Genomic DNA, 19,590 nt, shown 5'->3' on the forward strand with positions numbered 1-19,590 from the left:
GAGATTCTGGCTCACAATAGAATGAGAAAAATATCTGTAGTACCACAATATTTGGTGGCAAACTAAACAGGAAAGACAGACTAGGCTGAAGAAATGGGGCAGCAGCAGCACTATATCAGCCTACAGATAAGAAAACAAAATTGAATGCACAATGTTAAGAGAGGTCAAAGAGGCAGCAAAATCTAACTAAAGCATAGTACTGACGGCCTTCAACTGCTCACATATACACAAGTCCAATGGCACAATGGAGCAGCAAGTTATAGAGCTCACGAGAAGTGAAGCTGTTCTTGACTTAGTCTTAAGTAACCCACAGGAGCAAATTCAAGAAGTGATGGTATCGGAGGCACTAAGTAATAGTGACCACAGTATAAGCAGGTTCAACATCCAAGGTCCAGATAAGGTACCAAAAATGGTTATGAACCACTGCTCTAGGTCAAATTCAGCCTTGAAATAAGCAACTACGTTGATTTCAGTGGTGTTGCATAAAGGGGATATGTTTCTTCCTAAGATCAGCAGGGTTTTTGCTGGGTTTCTCTGAATATCCTGCCTCTTCTTCACCACCACTAATGCCTCTCTCATAGGTTGGGAGAAGGGGACAGTGCTGCATTGTTTCTAAGAATAATTGACCCTCCATGGGATTTTTCACATAAGGGAAATATTGTGACCTTTATAAAGAAAAATATTCTTCAGGGCATTCCTGACACTTTTTTTTTTTTGGCATGTTGCACCTCTGTTCTTCCTTCTGGCATCCTGGATGGGTGATTTGTATGCCCCCTCTACTTTTGTATGGTACCTATGACTAACAGGCATGAATTCAGAAGCTGCTGGGGCATACCAGCATGCCAAAAATCAGTACAGCAGCTACACAAAGTAGAAAAAATCAGCCACAGCTGTTGTATCCTGCCAACAGCGATAATACATCTTGTGTTCTCTTTCTCAGTCCTTGTCTCCCTCTCAGCCTGTTTAGACTTATGAACAGGAAAACGGTACATGTCTTGGTTTATTACAGATGTGGGGTATGTATGCATTGATCTGAGGTCAGTCAAGAATCAATCGGGGGTGAAATATATGAAGGAAAGGCATATGCAGTAATGGGAAGAACTATTAACAAGTAGAGAAGGAAACTGGTAGAGGTTCTGCATATCTTATTTCACATAGGTTCCAGCAAAGCACTTAAATAAGACCTGAGCAGTCTATGAGACCATCCACATGCCTAAAGTTAAACACATGCTTCAAAACTATGCTGGATTGGGTCCCACAATGCCTAAAGATGGACCTAGTTACAAAATCTACTGTATTAAATTTAGAACTCTTTTTCTGAGAATGCTTTCCTTCAGATGATAAATATAATTTTGCATATCATCCACTAACAGGAGAATTAAACATGCTATAAATAACTCAAATAAAACACCAGGATTTGATTCAACTGGTACATAAATGTTACAAATATTTTTCTTACATCCAGGGAGATTGACCAAAATAAAGAGACAACCTTCTGTATTTCCAAAAACCTTATCAGTTACCAAAAAGAGGCATACATTATAGGGACGAAAATAATTATTCTTCATCTCCACAAAGGATATGACCCACAGCCAACATAAGCCTTCATCGTTTTGATATATTTTCTTTTATTTAAAAGAAACCACCTACTTTTCAAAGTAATTTATATATTTTAACTCCCTTGGGGATATTTATGGAGCAGAAATAACCCTTGTCCCTTATGAAATATTAGCTCACAGAAAGATAATTCAGGACCTAGCCCAGTACTGATTAATTGAGGTAGCAAACTGCTAAACATCCATCATTTTGTCTCTGCGTATACTACACCTGTGGACAAGTTGTGGATTTCATTCTTCCAGGCCATCAATTTCACCAGCAATCAAGTCACTAAAATACAATGTAGGAACAGAGAAATACACCTGAGAGAAGTGAAAAAGCTAAACTCTTCAGGATTTATAAAGCTGTGAAAGGTGCCAGATTTTAGGTTTATTTCTTATTAACCAATAGAGAGATACTATGAGACTGCTTCTCCTCTCATGTATGCTGGTGTAAATCAGTAATAATTCCACCGATGTCAGAATTAACCCAGTATATAACTGCTTATTATATTCATGGCATACACACAGAAAAATTAGATAAAAACATAAATACGCTTGCTGGAAGCTTTCAATGTACCATTACTTTATTTCTTAGAATTCAGAACTGTAACACCCAAGAACCTACAGGCTGCTCCCTAAGGCAGAGAGGCACAATTCATCCCACTTTGCTTTAAGATGGCTCTTTCCAGACAGATGTGGATTGCATGCTTTGCTACAGAGCTCCCTAGCCTGAAAGCAGGACCAGGAAACAGCCCTACCCCTCACACACATTTAAAGTGATACCATGCAATTCTAACACTGTCCTCAATACATCATATGGGTGTAGGTGAAAACTGTGGATTTTTTAAAAATATCCACAGTTCTCCTGCTTTGGGGCTCTTGTTAAGACCATTTGAAAGTTTCCTCAGCCCTCAAAATATTGATGAAAACACTAACTGTAGTTATTTTTAAAATAAGTATAGTCAGCAAAGTTACCTGTTTCATATTGCAGTTGGTACTCTGATTTGCATTCCTCTGTCACTTGCACTAGTTTTGAACAGGGAAATTCCAATGGCTTAAGTTTCCATGTATGCAGTTTTAAGAAAGATCAGAATCAGACCCTCAGGAGTTATAAGAAGGTAAATTAATTCACTTGTCTGGTTAGACTATGTTTGAGGGGGAAAGTTGTTTACTTTGCTGGAATTACTGCAAGGTAACCTATCAATTAACTGTGTGGCAAATAAAACTTGATGAAGTGAAACATTAACAGATATTTGATGGTTTTTTTGTTTTAACAGCGTCTTGAGCGAGAACAGGGAATTCAGTGGATTAAGAAAGAAAGACTCCCAGCCTTTCTAAAAAGTGATTGTTACTTTGAATACAGGTATTGCCCACTCTAATGTCATATCAAGTTTTAAATTTCTTAATCTATCTCCTCTATTTAGTTTGTCTTGTCATAACGCTTACATTTTCTCAGATCTTTTGCCCCATGTAACCCACATAATTTCAGTGATTTGGATAAATTAAAATGAGGCTGATGCTTTTTCTCCACTTCCTCTTGATTCTAATTTCCCTTGTCCATAAAATAAGATTGAAATAAAAGCTATTCTAGAATTAGGATAAAGCTGCTATGTCTGCTAGATTTTCCTCTGCCCAGGTTCTTTGAGGAATGCTAAGGCAAAATGGTGAGTCTTGTAGCATGACCTGATGTACTTGTATTCTTCCTGACCTCCTTTGAGAGGATGTCCCAGGGCCTTGGACCTACTGGGGAAGGCCCTTCCTCCAGATCCCTAAAGTTCATGTCTGGGTTCTGTTGGTTGGAGTGTGCAGGATGATCACAGCTGTGCTGGTGAGTCCCTAAGAGTGGCTGCCTGGTATCCTGGCTTACCAAGTCCCTTTTTTATTGTAGAAATTGACCAGTTCTTTGGGCACTGAGTGCTGCATAAAAATATTTTAAAATGTTTGCAGTAACTGTAACAATATTCAATATACTGAAGACTATGCTTACATTGGAGAGAAAATTGTACAAAGGATAACAAATCCTAGAGAAATGCTGTATTTTCCCTTCAGGCAATAAATGGACATGCCTAAGCCTTTTCTGTTGTATCAAACCATTTTCTTCATTAAACAAAAAAAATTATATAAAATGAGCTCTAATCATGTAATTAATTCCCACTGAAGTTAGTATTTAAAACTAAACACATGCTTAAGGACCTTCCTGAATCAGGGCCAAAGTGAGCACAGATGGGAGGGAAAAAGAGACCGAATTTGACCCAGAACACCAGATCCGAACACTCCTCCGCTCCTCCTCCCCCTCCCCCTCGCATCTCTGGTGAAGTTTGGATTTGGAGCTGGATTCAGATATAAACTCCAGGCCCAAGCCTAACGTATACCATGCCTAGCTTTAGGAGGAATTCTTCTCTGTCTCTATGAGCCGTAGAATGGCTGTCATTCTTCACATATGTAACTATGGTCAAGGGGGTAAAATAGAAGATAAGTAGAACAGGAAGTTCCCATTTAGAATTTATTTTGAGAATGCTAACGTTTCTTACTGTCAGTTGTAAAGATAAATTAAACGAATGTCTTGATGAATGCTTAAACTGAACTACTCATTTGTCTCCTAATATATTTAACTGTAGGTTAGCTAAACTGCTTTCGCAGGTAGAATGGAGCAGAACTGGTATTAACTTCATTATAGATACAACGTATTATCCCTGGATTATGAAAAGAGAGCTGACACCTCCTTTTCCTGAGGAGGATGAAGAGGAACTAATTATGAGAAAGTTCTATGTTTCACTTGGCAAGGTAAAATCAGCACAACGTATAGGCAATGGCAGCAATTTTGTGCTGGATTGAGCACAATGGGCTAAGACCCTTTGTACTAATTTAGTCTGTCTGTCTTCCTCTTGCATCTTTGCCCATTAACATTTGGTGTTATATGTTATTATGACATTTTACAAACTTTCACTCACTTTTCAGTTAAGTTCACAATCAGGGTAAATTTGTAGGCCCATTTATCACAACAATTCCAGTTTCCTCTAAGTGCAGAGGGAGCTCTGATGTTCCCACTCCAGCCCCCGGCCTCTCTGGAGAGTCTTTTCCTTCAGATTTCTGCCTAGCCCTGAATTCTGGGCTCCAACTTATTCTCCCTTGGGATAGAATACCCACAAGCAGCCCTTCTTCCATAAAGCTGTGTTTCACTCCTGGCTGTCTTCCCAGCTTCCAGATTCACACCACTGTGGCCTCTCTGGAGAGACCTCTCCCCACGTCTCTTCCTGGCCCTGGTCTCAAACTCCTCCCCTTAGTTCAGGGGCCATACTTCAATCCTGGCAGGTTTCCCTCAACATTTCTACATCCATTGTGAACCATCATGATAACAAAACCTACGTGGTGAGAGAGCACAGAATAACCACAGACAATAAGATCTCTTTCTGAGAAGCTCTACAACAAATAGAAAAAATTGAATTATTGTATAAGCTACGTTGAACTTCTTTAATGTTGCTTTTCATAGGCTACAGTTACTCAGACAAAGGATTGGTTTACACTAGCCAAAAAAAGTCAGCAAACAACAACTACAGATACAATTACTCATCCTTTAGTTTCCACTCAAATTCAAGGCACACAGTATTGGTCTACAGGCCCTCAGAGAACTATTGCATACAACCACAAGGTCAGCCCAGGTAAGTAGTAATGGTGCAGCCATGTTATTTAGATAACAAATACGACAAGATTGAAATAAAAGCTATTCTAGAGTTTGGGTAATGCTGCTATATCTGCTTGTTATTGTTCTGTGGCCTGCAGTACAATACCTAGGAACTTGGATGGGAGAAAATAATAGATGTATTTCCTCTCTACTCCCGCAATGTTAAATGCCACTTACTATACGTGGCCCCTAACCTCTCCTCTGCTATGCAGAGCAGAGGGAAGCAAAATGGATCAGAAAAGCCCAAACACATGGGGAAGTGTAGGAACTAGGTCTCTCCCCAGTCCTGTGAGAACACAGAAGCTGTTGTGTTTGAGAATTGCCTCATCAGGGCCGTGTGGATCCAAAGCATTGGATGGGGTAGTATGATAATGCCTCAGGACATTCTTGCTCTGGAAACCTACCTTTGTAAAATATGCTGACTCATTCATTAATCATGAATGTACGGGGGTTGCACTAATATGTAAGTCATGGCTTAATCATTAGTTTATGCAGAGCTGCAAGCAGCCAGGTCAAGACTGTACAGCACTTGCAGGATCTGTATTGCATTGGGCTGGGACTGGAATGGAAACCAGCGGGAGGTCCACTTTGCTGTTACGTTTTTCTGCTCAGAGAATAGTGGCTTCAAATGTTGGGGGAGCCACAAAGTGTTTTAGCATTATCTAAATCTGCAAGAACTTTTAACCACAACACTTCAGTGAGTCCCTTAGCAATGCACCCCCATATCCCAATGCATTCACTTTTTCCTTACTGAGGGTTGCTAGTAGCCATGTGGACAGTCTTTCTTCTTGATCCTCCCCTCAGTTGTCCAATAATCAGTGAGTTTTCACCCTATGGATCTATTAGCTCTCCTGCCTGAGAGCTTTGTCTTCTAGTGTGGAGCTCTGTTTTTCATCTGCATCTGGCTATTATGCTGCCATGCAAAATCTGCTGCTCCTTCAATCTAAAAGGCATTATGCATGCACAGTACTTCCCTTCCTTAACCTCAATGGACTGGGGGCAGAGTCAAAGAATTGGCACAGGTGAGGTTTGGTTGCAGCATAGTTATCTCATGGGAACATCCTTGGAATATGAGGTGCAGGGCATGGTCAGATAGCAGTGTCAGCCAACCAGGATGAGGGCAGTCTAGCCTAGTGGCCAGAGTCAGAGCTGTAGTCAGTCATTGGGCGCCAAAGCCAAGGGTAAAACTGGAAGGCAAAAACTTGGTACCAGAGCCAAGGGTCAAGCTGGAGACCGTAGTCAGGAGCCTGAGGGTCAAACCAGAGGGCAGGAACTGCAAGCAGGGTGGCAGACAAGAATGGGTTCAAAGCAGGAGCAGGCACAGCAATGAGCATGAGCATTGAAAAGCCAGTGACCTGCTGCTGGTTTAAGAGCCAATCTGCTGGCATCTGCGGACAATCAGTTGCTTGGCTAATCAGACAGCCTGCTGCAGACCAACTGTACTGACGAGGCTGCCTAGAGACTAGCTCTGCTGCAGGCTGGGATTCCTGACACACACCTCTAGCTGGAATTTATGCCACTGGTGGATCAGGACAATGGGTTAGCCTGATGTTTTTTGCCACTTGTGATATTTTTTATCTGTTATGTAATAAAATAATATTTGAATTATTCCTTCATCAATGTAGATTAAGAATTAAGGTAAATTAGATTAGATTCAGTGTTATGAAAATTGGTGGATTTTTAAAATTTAAAAATATTTTTAAAATGTGGAATAGTGTGAGTATGGAACATAGGAATTTCTATACCAGATCTGACAAGTGATCCATTCCATTCAATATTCTGCCTGTGACATTGTCCACCACTACATAATTCACAGGAAGTTACAAGAAATACTATAATGGAAAATGATGGAATAATCTGCCCATCCTAAACTGTGATTAGTAATGGATGTCTTGTGCACTGAAACATGGATACTTATATCTCTTGTTGTGCTGAATGGTTACAGGAATATGGATGGGATTCGGTTAACCCTCAAATTTAAAAAACAAATTGAAACCAAGATGCTGTATAGCAATGGTAGAATTATGGCTTTGTTTTTTCTTGCTTTCTATTTAGATTCCGTTCCTTCTCAAGGCACATGTAGTTTTTCTGCTCAGTCTTACACAGCTGATTTATACAGCAGTAGCAGCAGTAATCTAGGTAAGCAATATTTATAGATAAATGGTCACTTGTGCCAACTACCATCTGGACTGGAAAAATCCTATTGCCCAGAAGCCTGGGATATGCAGAAGGAATCTGGGCAAGTAAAAGTGTCAGGTTTCCTGCTCAGCAGTTAAGAACAACGGGGGAGGCTGGAGGCTGAGAACATCTGCACTGAACTGCCAATCAAAGGGAGGATGGCTAAATGGGATGAGTGGGAGTGGAGCAAAAAGAAATGGAGCTGCCTCAATGGTACAGGGAGAGAGAGAAGGGAGCTGGTTATTTATCTAAACACATTATTAATGAAACTATTGTGAACAGAACTGATTCCTTTTTGGGTTAAAGATTTGACCTGTAGGAACTCAAATGTGAAATTGCAGAACTACTAAATACTAACTAACTGGTTTGTACCCTATCATTTAAATAAGCTTCTGTACCAGATGACTGGAGGATAGTTAATATGACAGCAATTTTTAAAAAGGGCTCCAGAGGTGATCCTGGCAATTACAGGCCGATAAGCCTGACTTCAGTACCGGGCAAACTGGTTGAAACTATAGTAAAGAACAGAATTGTCACACATATAGATGAATATAATTTATTGGGGAAGAGTCAATATGTTTTTTATAAAGGGAAATCATGCCTCACCAATCTACAGTCATTCTTTGAGAGGGTCAACAAGCAGGTGGACAAGGGGGAATCCAGTGGATATAGAGTACTTTGATTTTCAGAAAGCCTTTAACAAGGTCCCTCACCAAAGGCTCTTATAGCTGTCATGGGATAAGAGGGAAGGTCCTCTTATGGATCAGTAACTGGCTAAAAGATAGGAAAAAAAAGGGTAGAAATAAATGGTCCGTTTTCAGAATGGAGAGAGGTAAATAGTAGTGTCCCCCAGGGGTCTGTACTGGGACCAGTTCTATTCAACATATTCATAAATGATCTGGAAAAAGGGATAAAGAGTGAGGTAGCAAAATTTGCAGATGATACAAAACTACTCAAGATAGTGAAGTTCAAAGCAGACTACGAAGGGAATCTCACAAAACTGGGTGACTGGGCAACAAAATGGCAGATGAAATTCAATGTTGATAAATGCGAACTAATGCACATTGGAACACATAATCCCAACTGTACATATAAAATGATGGGAGCTAATTTAGCTGTTCCCACTTAAGAAAGAGATTTTGGAGTCATTGTGGATAGTTCTCTGAAAACATCCACTCAATGTGCAATGGCAGTCAAAAAAGCAAACAGAATGTTGGGAATCATTAAGAAAGGGATAGATAATAAGACAGAAAATATCATATTGCCTCTATATAAATCCATGGTTCACCCACATCTTGAATACTGCATGCAGATGTGGTCACCTCATCTCAAAAAAGATATATTGGAATTGGAAAAGGTTCAGAAAAGGGCAACAAAAATATTAAGGGTATGGAACAGCTTCTGTACGAGGAGAGATTAATAAGACTGGAACTTTTCAACTTGGAAAAGAGATGACTAAGAGGGGATATGATAGAGGTCTATAAAATCATGACTGTGGTGGAGAAAGTAAATAAGGAAATGTTATTTACTCCTTCTCATAACACAAGAACTGGAGGTCACCAAATGAAATTAATAGGCAGCAGATTTAAAACAAAGAAAAGGAAGTATTTCTTTCCACAAAGCACAGTCAACCTGTGTAACTCTACCAGAGGATGTTGTGAAAGCCAAGACTATAACAGGGTTCAAAAAAGAAATAGATAAATTCATGGAGGATATGTTCATCGATGGCTATTACACAGGATGGGCAGGGATAGTGTCCCTATCCTCTGTTTGCCAGAAGCTGGGAATGAGCGATGAGAGATGGATCACTTGATGATTACCCATTCTGTTCATTCCCTCTGGGCCACGTGACATTGGCCACTGTTGGAGGACAGGATACTGGGCTGGATGGACCTTTGGTTTGACCCAGTATGGCAGTTCTTATAATCATAGGGTCCTAGGATCCAAGGTCCCAGACATATTCTTGTATATTTACTCTTTCCATGTATAAAAAGATGTTATTCCATTGACAGGCGCCTGTCCAATGCTCTGACAACAATTAAAATCAATAAACTCATGCCATTTTCCAATATGACAAGTAATACATTTTCCATTCCATCATAGGTAGATAAACAGCTACCATTTACCATTCCCTCTTGCTCCTAAATAAAAAATGCCTCCCACCTCAAACCACCATCTCGTCACAGGCATGGGAGAAAAGATGGGCCTAGCAGCATGACCAGACATTTAGTAGGTGCTCTGGGGGTGGAGATGCCTGTGGGTTGGGATGCCAGTTGGTGGGGTGCTGCCTGCTGGCAAGGTAGGTTGCCTTGGAATGTGTTGGGGTCGGATGGTTGAAAATGCAGGGATCTGGTGGACCAGAGTGGGGAGTGAGTTTCACAGACTCAAGGGGCTCTTGCAGAGAATGTTTTGGCAGAAGACTCCTCCTGTTTATTGCAAGGTAGCTGCAGCTCAAGCACATTTGCTGATCCCAACTGTGGCAGTATGGCACTTTCCATTGCTGTCAACAATAAAATGCAAATATGTTCCAGTTTTTGTAACTTGAAAACTTGTTTCTGTTCGCCAGGAGAACAGTTTTGAATCTGAAAGCGTTTTCAATTATCTCTTTTGATTTAATGCAGGAGTGGATTCCCTGGATATGGAATACAGTCAAAGGAGTCTTCCCCTCCCCCAGAGGACAGGAACTGCAAAAACTAACAATGTTAGAGGGAGATCCAAAAGTACAGAGGTTGACACTTCTGTATCCATTGCTGACACTCCTTCCCACACTATGTTAAGAGTATACCTAGACCAGAAATGGGAGAATGGTGCTGAGGAGAAAGAAAATCTGGAATACGATGGTAGGCAGGAAATGACAGCTTTTCAAACATTAGACGAGTTTACATCAACTTATATTCAGTATATAGTGAATGAATCAGTTTCAAAACTGACGGGAGAACCGGCCGCTAAGAGCAAGACTGATATGAACTTCAGTAAACTGTCCAAAGTATTTATACATGAGTTATCAAATAATCAACTTTCTGCTACTGCTGCAGAGCCACTTACTTCTCAGAATATCTCTCTGTCCAACAAGTTAGACTCCAAAGGACATTGCATAAAACAGGAGACTGAAGAAGTGAGTTCAAGTTCAAGGTCTGAAAGTGATGTCACAGACAGTCGGGCTGCCTGGTGTACCAGTCACAGAACTTATGATATTGGCAACAGAAATGAGTTTGAAAGATTCAAGAAGTTCATAAAAGGAACTTTGGGTGAAAGGTACTGGTGGCTCTGGATGGACATTGAAAGACTAAAGGTCCTTAAGGACACTAGAAGACAGCAAAGGTATTTCCCATTGTTTTTAATGCTTATAAAGAAGGCTAGATAAATGTTGTTTCTGAGCATTTAGAATTACCCATGCATAATGGACATGAGTGAATAATGCAGACACAATGGTTCTAATTCTGATTATTTCACTAATACAAGGGTAATTCAGGAATAACCACTGAAGCTGAGTTATATGTTTGCAAAACTAGTGTGAGGTCAGAATCAGGGTGAAAATTAAGGCTTTATACAAAAGGTTTTTTTTTTTATAAAACTGAATATGAATAAATGTCTTAATGAAAACAGAATGAAAGATGCTCTATAAATGTAAGATTTTAAAGTCACAAGCAGGGCATACAGTATGACACACTTCCCTAAGCTTTATTAAATTTAGGTCACCTGCCCTAAGCCAGTAGGGACATTTATTCGGTACACAACTTGGGTTTAATTTGGTAATAGAAATATTTTGGCTTCTGATATTTAGAAATGTTTGAAAACATATTTCCAAAATGACAGCTGTTTGCTCAATGGGATGAATCATGCCTATTATGATTCAGTGTTAATATCAATGGTTATAGCTTATTTAGAAAAGACTGAGTGGGCAAAAGGGAAAGGGAGTGGCACTTTATGTAAAAAACGGTAGTGCGTATTTCTGAGTCACTGATAACTTGAAAGAACATGATCTTGAATGCTTATAGAACAGTGTCTTAACTGATAAAGCACAAGATGTGGTAATAGTTGGTATCTGCTACAGATCTCCAAATCTTACTAGGGAATGGGATAATCAGCTCATAAACTTTAAGGTCAGAAGGAACCATTGTGATCATCTAGTCCAGGGGTGGGCAAACTTTTTGGCCTGAGGGCCACATCTGGGTGGGGAAATTGTATGCAGGGCCATGAATGTAGGGCTGGGGCAGGGGGCTGGGGTGCAGGAGGGGTGCAGGGTGCAGGAGGGGGATCAGGGCAGGGATGCAGGAGGAGTATGGGGTGCAGGAGGAGGAACAGGGCAGGGGGCTGGGTGCAGGAGGGGGTGCAGAGTGTGGGAGGGGGCTCAGTGCAGGGGGTGCAGGAGGGGGCTCAGGGCAGGTGGTTAGGGGGCTCAGGGCAGGGGGTTGGGGTGCAGGAGAGGTGTGGGGGCATAGCAGGGGCTCAGGACAGGGGGTTAGGGGGCTCAGAGCAGGGGATTGGGGTGCAGGAGGGGCTCAGACAATTCCCAGTAGTGTTTATTTAATTAAAAACATTAAAGATGTCCATATCCAAACTGGATCCTGGTAGTCTGTAGCACACCTCAAGCACTATATTAGGGGACCTCTAGTAGCTTTCTTCCTCAAAGTGATTTTGGCCCAAACAGACTGTCTTATCCATTCTATCACTTCTAATTTCTTACAGTCTACCTTATCATTAATATAAAATGCTACTCCAACACCTTTGCCTTTATTTCTGTCTTTCCTGAACAGCAAGGACCCTTCAATACCAGTACTCCAGTCATAACTACTATTCCACCATGTTTCTTTTATCCCTGTAATATCTGGTTTCACTTCCTGTACCAGTAGTTCTAGTTCCTCCATTTTGTTACCCAGACTCCTTGCACTGATGTACAAACATCTTAACTATTGCAGCTTGGCTTCGCCCACATTCCTCATCCAATTGGGTACAATCATATTACTGCCAATATCACCTACCTGACTGGTATCAGCACTATCCTTTCTCTTAATACCCATGCTCCTACCCACTGCTGTTCCTTTCTTCATTGCTATATCCTTTCTTACTTGATTTTCCTCTCTCTTAATCTTAAAATCAGGCATGGAGATTACATGAGCATCTCCCAACGGTCTCCCCTGAGTTCCTAGTTTAAAGCTCTTGTAATGAATTGTGCCAACCTCCATCCATGAAGTCTGTTTCCCTCCCTACTCAGGATGAGTCCATCCCACGAGAACAGTCCTCTATCCATGAATGCCTCCCAGTGGTCAAACACCCCAAAGCCCTCCTTGTAGCACCACTGCCTGAGCCATCTGTTGATCATCATAATCTTGTCTCACATTCGTTCTCCTCCTCTAGGGACAGGCAAAATCCCAGTGAAGATCACCTAAGCCTCCATTTCCTTAAGTGTCTTCCTCAGCCTGGCATAGTCTCCATGGATACGTTCCAGCAAGAATCTAGCTGTGTCATTTGTTCCCACATGAAGGATAATCAGTGGATTCTTTCCTGCTCACATTAGGATCCTCTTCAGCCTCAGGTCCACATCCCGTATCTTAGCTCCCAACAAATAGTCACCCTTCTGTTCTCCAAATCAGCTCTGGTGACAGGCCTGTCTGTTCTTAGTAGGAGTCACCAGTCAAGTAAACATACCTTTTCCTGGTGATGGTGTGATTTTCCAGCCATCTGCCTGTTCTTTCGGGCTGCAAGTCCTTTTATCTTTTATTCTCCCTTGCAATCTTCTGCAAGTTATCCTGTATCCTCCTGAAGCTCTGAACTCTGGGTATCTCCATTGACTCTTCCCCTCTTCTTATAGGACTAGCCACACTTCTATTCTTCCTTGCCCTCCCACCTTCAGTTACTGCCTGCCACACCCTTCTTCATTTTCCAACTCAGCAAACCTGTTCCTGAGCTCTATTTCTCCTTCACTATCTGGTCTTTTCCTCTCGTAGTCACATGCTTCCTCTGGCCACTTTCCTCACCCTGCAGTCTCCCCTCAGAGTTCTTCAGTCCAGTTTGCATGTGCAAGTCTTGACTTTTTCCTTCAGCCTCCTCTTGCCTTTGCTCCATCATCTGCTCAAAGCCCCCTCAAAACTTAACCATAGTTTCCATCTGTATCTCCAAGCCTCGGATCTTCTCTTTCATCAGCTCTATCAGGCGGCACTTCATACAAATTAAATTCTATTCAGGTACCCGCTCTAGCATCATGTACATCCTGCAGCTTCCACATCTGGTCATCTTCATTGAACTATAAGGTGGATAGAAAGCTGGCTAGATCGTCAGGCTCAACGGGTAGTTATCAATGGCTCCATGTCTAGTTGGCAGCCGGTATCAAGTGGAGTGCCCCAAGGGTCGGTCCTGGGGCTGGTTTTGTTCAATATCTTCATTAATGAACTGGAGGATGGCGTGGATTGCACCTTCAGCAAGTTTGCAGATGATACTAAACTGGGAGGAGTGATAGATACTCTGGAGGGTAGAGATAGGATACAGAGGGACCTAGACAAATTAGAGGATTGGGCCAAAAGAAACCTGATGAGGTTCAACAAGGACAAGTGCAGTCCTGCACATAGGATGGAAGAATCCCATGCACTACTACAGAGTAGGGACCGAGTGGTTAGGCAGCAGTTCTGCAGAAAAGGACCGAGGGGTTACAGTGGACGAGAAGCTGGATATGAGTTAACAGCGTGCCCTTGTTGCCACGAAGGCTAACAGCATTTTGGGTTGTATAAGTAGGAGCATTGCCAGCAGATTGAGGGATGTGATCATTCCCCTCTATTTGACATTGGTGAAGCCTCAGCTGGGGTACTGTGTCCAGTTTTGGGCCCCACACTACAAGAAGGATGTAGAAAAATTGGAAAGAGTCCAGCAGAGGGCAACAAAAATGATTAGGAGGCTGGAGCACATGACTTATGAGGAGAGGCTGAGGGAACTGGGATTGTTTAGTCTGCAGAAGAGAAGAATGAGGGGGGATTTGATAGCTACTTTCAACTACCTGAAAGGGGGTTCCAAAGAGGATGGATCTAGACTGTTCTCAGTGGTACCTGATGACAGAACAAGGAGTAATGGTCTCAAGTTGCAGTGGGGGAGGTTTAGGTTGGTTATTAGGAAAAACTTTTTCACTAGGAGGGTGGTGAAGCACTGGAATGGGTTACCTAGGGAGGTGGTGGAATCTCCTCCCTTAGAGGTTTTTAAGGTCAGGCTTGACAAAGCCCTGGCTGGGATGATTTAGTTGGTGTTGGTCCTGCTTTGAGCAGGGGGTTGGACTAGATGACCTCCTGAGGTCCCTTCCAACCCTGATAGTCTATGATTCTATGATTCTTCCATAGCTTTGGTCATTACTACTGCAGCCTCTGTACCTTTACTGCCTAAATTCCTGTCAAGGGGAAAAACAAACAAAAAATCAACAACACCAAAACAAAACCAGAACCCTGCACCCCCATCCCCAAACTCCCTTGTTTACAGCTTTGTTTGCTGCACTTGTGCTACAGCTCCTGTGCCATTGGCTGACTGCTTGGTTGCTTTTATAGGCCTATTGAAGACAGAGGAGGAAACAGGAAGTAGTCTGTGGGCTGCTGGTCTGGTGTTTAGCTGCTCCAGCCCTCTGATAATGACCTCCTGAAATTCTGACTTAGCCTGACTCTTAGTAACTGCCTCCTGGTTCCTGCCTTCCGGTTTCATCATCTGATCCTGATCTCCTGGTATCCTGACTCGGCTTGATTCTCGGTACTGCTTCCTATTTCCTGCCTTCTGGTTCTGTCACCCTAACCTGACCTCCTGGTGTCCTGACTCAACCTGACTCTTGGTAACTGACTCTTGATCCCTGCTTTCTGGTTTCTCTCACAATTCTGATCTCCTGGCATTCCAACCTGGCCTGATTCCTGGTAACTGGCTCCTGGCCCTTGGCCCACACTCCGCTCTAACCCATAGGCCAGACTGCCCGTGCTGCAGCCCTGACTGCTTTTACAGACCACTGTAACCCACAGGAGTGGGCCCAGTGTGAGATGAATGGATTCAGCAGCCCAGTCACTGCCTCTGGAAGCACTGGACTCACCTGAGTGAGCCACGCGCCTTCAGGTGGCTAATCAAGCCCTCCAGGATCAGGTCACAAAGCTGACACGGTGAACCAGCTACTCCAGGTACAAGTAGACCAGTTGTGTGCAGAAAATGCCACACTTGTGGACTCCTTGAAGAGCCCCACCCTGAACAGGGTCCTAAGGTTCCCCTTCCAGAATATTTTGATGGGTCCTGCCAGCAGTTCTGGAGCTTCATTAACCAATGTCGTCACTTGTTTTTGACATGTCCCCAGACCTACAACTCTGATTTGTCCAATGTGAGCTTGCCTATCAGCCTGCTAATGAGAGAAGCACTAGACTGGGCCTCCCCACTGCTGGAGAATGATAGCCTGGTTCTTTTTAACAGAAATGCTTTCCTCCAGTCCAGGGGTCGGCAACCTTTCAGAAGTGGTGTGCCGAGTCTTCATTTATTCATTCTAATTTAAGGTCTCGCGTGCCAGTAATACATTTTAATGTTTTTAGAAGGTCTCTTTCTATAAGTCTATAACATGTAACTAAACTATTGTTTAGTAAATAACTATTGTAAAGTAAATAAGGTTTCAAAATGTTGAAGAAGCTTCATTTAAAATTAAATGAAATGCAGAGCCACCCGGACCGGTGGCCAGGACCCAGGCAGTGTGAGTGCCGTTGAAAATCAGCTCGCGTGCCGCCTTCGGCACTCGTGCCATAGGTTGCCTACCCTTGCTCCAGTCCATGTCAGTAATATTGGATGATCTGCACCAAGCTTGAACAGTCAAGACTGCTCTGAGGAAATTCTGGCAGGGGAAGGATACAGCGGCTACCTACAGAGTGCACTTTCATGGCAGATACTGAATAGAATGAGGCAGTGCAACTGTATCAGTTTTGGTGGGGTCTGTGGGAAGCAATACACAATGAGATTGCCCGTGTAGAGATGCCCATGAGTTTAAATGCCTTCATGGATCTCACCATTCATATAGATAACCAGCTGTGTGAAAGAAGGGAAGAAAAAAGGGGCTCCCTGCAACATCCCTCTCTGCATGTTGTTCCCTTGATGTCTGCACTTTGCACCAAACAGATGCAGGTGGATATTGCCCATTGGTGGCTCACCCATGAGGACAGAATATGTCATTGTTGGCACCATATATGCTTCTATTGTGAAAAATCAGGCCATTCTATTTTGAATTGTCTCACGCAAGCCCTGAAGGGTCTGGGAAATAAGGCGGCCCAGGCCTGCTAAGGGGGTGGGCCTGGGCACTAAAGGAAAGAAGTTCCCCCACATCTCAGTCTGACTGGGACACATCGTGCACCATGTCAGGATGTCCCTCACTTTCAGGTACCTGATCAGCTGCACATTCCCAAGGTGGAACAATGGATTCCAGTCCAATGGGCTCTTGTCAATTCAGGAGTTGCTGACAACTTCATAGATGCCACAACTGCCTGGTTTCTACAAATCGCTTTGCAATACAAGTTAGTTGCAGACCTCATAGAAACTACTGATGGGTTGCCTCTTTCTTCAGTCCCTGTGACTGAGGAAACAGCCCTTCTGAAAACAGGCATTTAGGGGTACCATAACACCAGGGGCGGCTCTAGGCACCAGCATGCCAAGCACGTGCTTGGGGCGGCAAGCCACGGGGGGCGCTCTGTCAGTCGCTGCGAGGGCGGCAGGCAGGCTGCCTTTGGCGGCACGCCTGCGGAGGGTCCGCTGGTCCCGTGGCTTCGGCGGACCTCCCGCAAGCGCGCCGCCGAATCCATGGGACCGGGGACCTCCCTCAGGCAAGCCGCCGAAGGCAGCCTCCCTGCCATGCTTGGGGTGGCAAAATACCTAGAGCCACCCCTGCATAACACAATGCAATTAATTCTCCACACTTCCCCCTGATCCTTGGAATTCCCTGGCTGACCCATCATAATCCCCTAATTCACTGGCAAAAACAAGACATCATCTTCCCTTCTGCATTTTGTTAACAGCACTGTCAGCGGCAGGCAAATTCAGTCCCAGCATTTGGACCTGCCAGGGGAGTGAAGGCAAAGGTGATGGCCCTGGCAGACGCACCCCCTTGAGCTACATCGGAACTTCCCCAAAAATACTAGAATTAAGAAAAATGTGTTTGAAAAGAGGAAAGTGAAAAACCTTCCCCCATATCAGGCCTACAACTGCCCCATAGAATTACACCTGGGGGCAAAACTGCTGTTCAGGCAGATTTACACCACGCCTGAACCTGAATTGACCACACTCCGGGAATACCTTCAGGAGAGTCTGGCCCAAGGGTTTATTGACAAATCAACATCACCAGCTGGTGCCCCAGTCCTCTTAGACAGAAAAGAAGACAGCAGTCTCCGACTCTGTGTTGACTGTTACATCGTGAATCAAATAACGACGAGGAACCAATACCCTCTGCTCCTGGTTCTTGAGTTACTGGATCGCATGTGGGCTGCCCCTATATTTACTAAATTGGGTCTCCGGGGAGCCTATAACCTCATATGTGTTAGGGAAGGTGATAAATGGAAGACTGCCTTCCAAATGTGCTATGATCATTTTGAATATCTGGTGATGCGGTTCAGCCTAATACCCTGGCTACCTTCCAGTACTTTATCAGCAATGTGTTCTGGAATGTGCTAGACCAATATGTAGTGTTTTATCTAGATGTAACCCTTCTGCCGGGCCGAAACAATAGCAGCAAGGGCCGGGTTCAATACATAGGGGTCCCTTCCCCACAACATAATGCAAAACCAGCTCAAGCCCCCACCCAGTGACCTGGGAAAATCTTACACACACCCCTGGGCGCCTCGAAGAGGCAATACTTCCCCTCTCGCAAGCACAGAGTCTTGGTGTAGCAGAAAAGGTTTAATTACATGACAAACAACAAGCATTAAATTGGAAAAATACCTCAGCTAGAGTTCATAGGTCAAACCGTGAGCAAAGACCCACTCCAGCAAATTGGGCCATGTCCTTCTCTCGGGGCCCTTGAGTCCAGCAACCCCCAAATCACCCACAGTCCCAAAAGTCCCACAATCCAAAAGTCTCTGTCCCGGGTCAGTGCAGCCCCAGAGCTCAAGAGTCTCTCTGCAGAGGTCCCCCTCCCCAGCCTGGGTAGAAAGAGGCACCTTACGTGGTTTCGGGGCCAACTGCCCTGCCTCTTCATGGGGTTCTGCTTCCACTAGTCATCTCCGCAAACAGCTCAGCTCCGCTTGCTCTGTGGGCTGCTCCGCTCTGCCAGCTGCTCTGGTCCACCAGCTGTCCTGTGAGCCACTCCAGCCATCCTCGCGAGCTGTTTGGCTCCACTCACCCAGTGGCTGCACAAACTGCTCCACTCCGCTCTGCCAGCTGCTCTGCTCCACAGTATGGCTTCAGGCTCCCCCACTCATTAGCACAGTACTCAGTGCTCTCAGCTCAGCAAGTCCAGCTCTTCAGTGATTTCAGTTCTTAGTGATTCCAGCTCATAGTAGGGGAACCCAGTGCCCATGAGTTCAGCTCAGTAACTGGTATCTCGATTCTTAAGGGAATCAAAAAATTAACTCTGACATTCCATAGTGGAGAGAGGCATAGGTGGAACTGGTGCTTCTGGCTCACACAAGGAGCCTGCACCACCAAGTACAGACATCTGTCCCCAGCCTCTCTCTTTTCAATGGGTTTTGGAACCCATGTGCCCCATCTAGCAAGCGCTATCCAGCTGACAATGAAACCCCCCATCACAAGACAATTTTGTAGTTCCCCATTTACCCAATCAGGGTGACAACATTTCATTCCTCCTGCCCCAATAACAAAGAAATTGGGGATCCCACAGCGGTGAAAATAGCCATCCCAGGCTGCTGTGTGCTATGCTAATGGGAGTGGGAGTGCCAATGCAAATAATTGAAATACCAATGCGAATACATGAAACTTCTTTCTGCACTCCCCATAATTTGCCACCAGATGTCAGGGTAGAGCTCATCCTGACTCTGCTTACATCGACAATATCCTGATCTTCTCAGACAGCCCTGAGCAGCACACTAGTCACATTTGAGTGGTCCTGGAGCATTTACAGTAGTACAGACTCTAGACTAAGCTTCAGAAGTATGCGTTTGACCAGATTTCCACAGAATTTCTGGGCTATCACAGAATATC

General features: G+C 43.8%; 1 protein-coding gene across 5 annotated transcripts in view; it reads left to right on the forward strand.

Moving 5' to 3' along the window:
• RGS22 (regulator of G protein signaling 22) overlaps positions 1-19,590 on the forward strand; it is a 99,991-nt gene that overhangs the window by 16,976 nt on the left and 63,425 nt on the right. For all 5 annotated transcript variants that reach the window (XM_045007937.1, XM_045007935.1, XM_045007936.1 and 2 more), the window contains 5 exons: positions 2,876-2,961; positions 4,217-4,382; positions 5,089-5,257; positions 7,336-7,419; positions 10,080-10,779. In XM_045007937.1, coding sequence (XP_044863872.1) covers positions 2,876-2,961; positions 4,217-4,382; positions 5,089-5,257; positions 7,336-7,419; positions 10,080-10,779 — 1,205 coding nt within the window. The remainder of the gene's footprint in view (positions 1-2,875; positions 2,962-4,216; positions 4,383-5,088; positions 5,258-7,335; positions 7,420-10,079; positions 10,780-19,590) is intronic.

The sequence above is a fragment of the Mauremys mutica genome, chromosome 2 (assembly GCF_020497125.1).
Source record: "Mauremys mutica isolate MM-2020 ecotype Southern chromosome 2, ASM2049712v1, whole genome shotgun sequence".
Taxonomy (NCBI): Eukaryota; Metazoa; Chordata; order Testudines; family Geoemydidae; genus Mauremys; species Mauremys mutica.